Below are 6050 nucleotides of genomic sequence, written 5' to 3'. Positions count from 1 at the left end.
ATTACTTTTTTCCAACTTTAACTTCACTACCTCATGCAAAGATTTCATAAAACCAACAAATTCTTCCCCTTCAACACTTGTCTTCTCTTCACTAGAAACATCACTAAAATCTAATATTTCTCTACGTTGCATTCTAGTAACAATCTCAAAAGGTTTTTTTCCTATACTCATATTCATAGAATTATTATATGAAAACTTAGCTTGTGCATACACTAGTTCCCAATTACTTGGCTTTTCTCCAACTAAGCATCTCAAAAAATTACCCAAGCTTCTATTCACAACCTCAATCTATCTATTTTTCTGTGGATGGAATGTAGAACAAAATCTCAATTTAGTACTCATCTTCTTCCATAAAGTCCTCCAAATATAACATACAAACTTACTGTCTCTATCATAAATGACACTTCTTGGTAATCCATGCAATCTAACAATCTCTTTGAAGAAAATCTCACCAACATGCTCAAATTTTGATGTCTTTTTACATGGTATGAAATGAACCATCTTATAAAATCTACCTACAGTAATAAATATGGAATCATACCCTTTTGTTTTCTTAAGCAATCCAAGAACAAAATACATGCTAATGTCACTCCAAAGTTTCTTAGGAATAGAAATTGGTGTATAAAATCTAGTATTCTAACTTACTCCTTTTGCAATTTGACAAATTCCACAACTAATTTAACAAAATTTTGAACATCCTTATACATTTGTGGCCAATAATACTTATCCTTTAGAAAAATCAATGTCTTATCAATTTCAAAATTTCCAACCAAACCACCATAGTGCATTTCCTTAATCAAATTAACTCTCATAGAACTTCTTGATATAAATAACTAAATTCCTTTGAACAACATACCTTCGTGAATGAAATATGCATCATACATATGCATGTGATATCATAGATTTGGTGCTCTATAGTCTGTCTACACCTCATATCAGTGTCAATATTACATAACTCTTTCATTTCATCAAAACCAAGAACATCAACCTTCATCTCAGTTAACAAAGAAAATATTCTTCTTAATGCATCAAGAACTTAGTTAGTAACTCCACTTTTATGCTTGATCACAAATATGAAACTCTAAAAATACTCAACACACTTCATATGTCTCTGATTCAACATATGTTGACTTCCTAAATATTGTAATGCTTTATGATCAGTAAACAACACAAACTTCTTAGGAATCAAATAATGTCTACACTTCTTCAAGGTATGAACAATAGCATAAAAATTTTTATCATACATGGAATACTTCTTTTTAGGATCATTCAACTTCTCGCTAAAGAAAGCAAAAGGTTTACCTAGTGCTAGACTCAACACAAGCTCCTATTGCACTACCACTTGCATCACATTCAACTTCAAATGCCTTGTTGAAATTAGGTAAAGCTATTACATGTAAATTAGGAACCTTTCTTTTCAAAGTATCAAAACTCTTATCTGCTCCACGTGTCCACTTAAAGTCCTTTTTATCTCCTCTCAATGTCTTAGTCATAGCATTACAAACATAACTGAAATTATTTATAAAATTTCTATAGAAACTAGCCAAACTATGAAATGATCTTACCTCACCCACATTCTTATGTGTATTCCATTCCAAAATTTCTTTAACCTTCTCAAGATATATTATCAAACCATAAGCTAAAATTAGAAATCTCGAATACACAATCTCTTGCATAAAAGAACATTTTTTCAAGTTAACCATCAAATTCTCCTCTTTTAGTCCCTGCAATACATAGCTAACATGCTCAATATGTTCTTCTCTAGTCTTAGTGAATACCAAAATATCATCCAAATAAACAATCAAAATCTTATCCAAAAATATCTTGAAAAATTCATTTATCAACCTCATCAAAGTACTAGGTGCATTAGTCAAACCAAAAGGCATAAACAACCATTCATACAAACCATCTTTTGTCTTGAAAGTAGTCTTCCATTCATCACCTTCTTTCATTCTGATATGATGATAACAACTCTTCAAATCAATCTTGGTAAAATACTTTGCTCCACTCAAATGATCCATTATGTCATCCATCCTTGACATAGGAAACCTATATCTCATCCATTCTCCATAATTCTTATGTGCTAATATAGTAGCTACAACACATGGACTCAAACTATCATTGATCAAACCATTCTATAACAACTTATGCTCTATAGGTGTCAATCTATATGGTGCTTTATTTGGTAAACTACCTCTAGGAATTAGGTCCATACAATGACTTATACTCCTTATAAGTGGTAAACCATTAGCTATATCTTCTACAACAATATTCTTATACTCATTCAGTAAACTTGGAATTTCCACTGGCACTCAGTCAATGCTACCAGTTTCTAGTGTCCCTCAGTCACCACTATTTTATCTCACTTGGTTATTAATTGCATAGCTCAATCTTCTAAAAATTATGAATAAACATATTCATTTCTCAAATCCTCGGATCTATCACCCTATAACCAAATTCACTTAGGGTTCTACATGATCCAATCTCAACAAGGATGAACCTCAAACTTTGATGCCACCTGACACAAGGAAGATTTGAATAGTTAGAGCTAAAGAGACACCTAAGTATCCAAACACCTTGCTAAGTAACACAATGAAAGAAAAAACATGGAGAATAGCACCAAGGAGAGAGAGAGAGAGAGAGAGAGAGAGAGAGAGAGAGAGAGAGAGAGAGAGAGAGAGAGAGAGAGAGAGAGAGAGAGAGAGAGAGAGCAAACACTTTTTTTATTATTCATCAAATTATCAACATACATGCCCAACTATAAGGCCTTATGAGTTAAAATGAAATAAAAATTATAACTCTAAGATCCATGATCTAGCTTCAAATTCACACTTCTAGAAACATATTCCCTAAATTCTCTAAGTTCTTCAACTATCTTTGCTCTACTCACTCTATTATCAAACCTAAGCCTAAGCACCCTATTTATACTTGCCCAAATAGCTTACAAAAGATTCTAGATCATTACAAAACAAAAAGGTTGACCTCAAATTGGTCTACACACTTCCTAAGACAATATACTATAATTAAATTCATGATTGAAATTAAATACCTCAGTCAACTCAAACTAAGAACCAATTACAGACAAACTTGATCAGAGAAGGAACCAAGCATCAACAATTAATGAGTTCACTTAGGACTTGAAGGAATGCACTGTCAACATTGGATAACTTAGCCACCACTAGACAACTTGACCAACAATAGATAGCGTAGTCAACACTAAACAACTCGATCAATACTAAATAATTGTTGGCATTTGACAATGACTGCAACATGGAAATGACTACAACTCAACAAAAATTGATAAAATGAACACAAGAGTAGGATAACATGTCAACCTAGGATGCTCATGCATCACAAACCTAGCCAAATTAATGAACAAGAACTCTCAAATAAGACATGCCATGCCCAACATTCTCTAGATTTCATTACATAAAAAAAACTCCAATTTGTTATGTATTTAGGTGGGATGGAGAATGGCTAAAAACATTTTGTTGGAACAAAAGAGTTAAAATAGTTAGAAGAAGTAAATAAATAATATAATTTTTTATTCTAGGAAATATATAGGCATGATAAGAAATTCAAAGGCATCTATAAGAATATGGAGGCTACTAATGTTTATATAAATTTTTAGAATGGTGATGTTTGAATAAGGTTGTCGTGTTTTAGGGTTGAACTTTGTGGTTCAAGAATAGGTGTTGCACAAGGAATAATTATGCAAGAGTCAAAATAATTGGTTGTTATAAAATGTTTTTAAATGTCAAAAATGGAAGGATGAGTTAAAAAGGGAGGCTCAAGGGATAAAATCTTCATAAAGACCCTCATAATGACTTGTAAGAGCAATAAAAGGGCTTGGAAGAGTCATTTATGGCCTAGTGGGCTTCATAAAATTTTATAGTTGAGATATTTTGAGGGAGATGAGAGCAATTTCGACTTGGGCTTGATTAGGAGGGTTTTAAGCTTGCTTAGGCTTGTGAAAATGATTAGAGGATGGATTAGGATTAGCTTAGGGATAGGCAAGTGGATGGCATTTAATGAGGGTGGGTGAAGGAGGAGATATTTGTTAACTTTGGCTTGGGTTAGTAAGTTTTAACCCATGTTTAGGGAATGTGACAAGGTTAGGAGGGGATTAGGTATACAAAAAGGCTGGTATTCAAAAAGGCTTATATTCAAGTACATTTTTTTTCGTATAAAGAACATAATAGTAGATTAAATTGATACTTTTAATGAAAATGATAGGTAATTGAGGTTAAGAAACAATTACTATATTTACTCAACAATTTTCATGCAATTTATAAATATAAAATTAAAGCTCTCTATTAATTTGTTACTTTGTATTTACTCATAGTTTCATAAACTAGGGTGTGTTTTATTAATATAAACTAACTTGTTGTATTGGAATGCTTTTAATTTAGGTGGGATCCTTTTCCTCCAGAAAGATTTCCTGAAAGTATTAAAATAACATATAAGGCATTTTACTTGGGAGTAAATGAAAGTGCAGATGCAGCACAGAAGACTCAACAACGAGATACCCTCCCTTACATACGTAAAGCTGTATGAATTTGAACCTATCACTCATAACAAGTTTAAATTGCTACTTCATCTTACACCACACATAACATATGAGATTAAATGAATTATTTTGGACCAAACTTATTTTAGCTTGCCAAATATTCATAACATTTTCATGTTTCAAATTTAATACTAAAAACCAAATAAATGATCTCTAGTCATTATAAACTATTAAACTCAATTTTTATGTTAGTACTCAACTTCCCTACAAATGTTACTATTTTTGTTTTTCTATTATATGTTATTTTGATTAGACCTCATAGTATAGTAGTAATACAACTTTGAAAGAGCTTGATATTTTTCTTCTATATTTTTATTAAGATTTATATTGCATTTGATTTTAAATAAAATATTCTTTATGTAGAAAATTGAAATTTAATATAATATATTTTTGAATTGCTTTGATCTTTTTAAAATAGAATTAACATTGATCTTATACTTTGATTTTAATGCTTTAATAACTTTTCTTAATAATCTTCCAAATTTGAACTCATATATAATGTTTTTGTGTGAAAACATTTTTCATTTTAAATAAATGTTTTTTCTTGTATAGTGGGAAGATTATCTCGAAGCCCTTACAAAGGAATCTCAATGGCTTGTTGATGGTTACATACCATCTTTAGATGAATACCTAGAAAATGGTATACCAAGCTTAGCATATCGTGTAACCATGTTGCAGCCTATATTAACATTAGATGTAGTTCTTTCAGATAACATCATTCAAGAAATAGACTATCCATCAAAGTTCAATGGACTTTTATCCCTATCCCTTAGACTAAAAGGTGACACTAGAACCTTCAAGGTATGTAATCATTTTCTTTGCATAACTTTATATTTATATTTTCACAAAAATATACATGTAAATTGAATTTAGTTTATTTTAAGTCCAACTAATTTTTATTATAATTTTGAATCTTTATTTTGAAGGCTGAGACAAATCATGGAGAATTAGTATCAGGAATATCATGTTATATTAAAGACCACCCAGAATCTACAGAGGAAGAAGCTTTGGATCACCTTAAAGAATTATTGCAAAAAAAACTCAAGCAATTAGATTGGGAGTATTTGAAGCCTGATAATGTTCCAACTATAAGCAAGGACTATGCCTACAATATTGGGAGAAGTTACCAACTCCTCTATAAAGAGAGAGATGGATTTACTCACTCTAATAAAGACATCAAAGATCTAGTCATTCAAATCCTCTTTGAACCTGTGGCAATGTAGTTAAAAAATATGAGAATAAAGATTAATATCCCAATTTTATGTTTTAGCACCTCAATGTTCCACATTTTCAAAGAAAAAAACTCAGGTATATAAAATAAATTACAGTGCACATGTATTTTGGCTAAAATATTTTAGGGCATTACATTTAGATATGACTCAATTTTTTTTAATTTTTTATTATATTTTTATCTAAATCTAGGGGCTCATCCATGAAAAAATATTAGGATAACAAGGTTTACATTTAATAACTTATAGTT

The 6050-nt window shown here is 30.8% G+C and overlaps 1 protein-coding gene across 1 annotated transcript; it reads left to right on the top strand.

The window, feature by feature from the left end:
• Positions 1-4378: 4378 nt before the first annotated feature.
• On the top strand, positions 4379-5842 carry LOC149577159 (alpha pinene synthase, chloroplastic-like). The gene is made up of 3 exons (XM_089828753.1): positions 4379-4551; positions 5123-5371; positions 5497-5842. Exons 2-3 carry the CDS (start codon positions 5240-5242, stop codon positions 5791-5793), a joined length of 429 nt encoding a protein of 142 aa, XP_089684879.1. The 5' UTR covers positions 4379-4551; positions 5123-5239; the 3' UTR covers positions 5794-5842.
• Positions 5843-6050: the final 208 nt, after the last annotated feature.

This window comes from Cupressus sempervirens, chromosome 1 (assembly GCF_028749045.1).
Source record: "Cupressus sempervirens isolate cs-2001-9-10 chromosome 1, ASM2874904v1, whole genome shotgun sequence".
Classification (NCBI taxonomy): Eukaryota; Viridiplantae; Streptophyta; class Pinopsida; order Cupressales; family Cupressaceae; genus Cupressus; species Cupressus sempervirens.
The sequence above is the reverse complement of the archived record's forward strand: the minus strand, read 5'-3'. Positions and strand labels throughout refer to the sequence as shown.

What these genes read in the sequence shown, in the direction of transcription:
- LOC149577159 (XM_089828753.1), top strand. Translation starts at nt 5,240, where the DNA reads ATGTTGCAGCCTATATTAACATTAGATGTAGTTCTTTCAGATAACATC. An exon ending in GTGACACTAGAACCTTCAAG is followed by an intron (nt 5,372 to 5,496) that starts GTATGTAATCAT and finishes TTTATTTTGAAG; the next exon opens with GCTGAGACAAATCATGGAGA.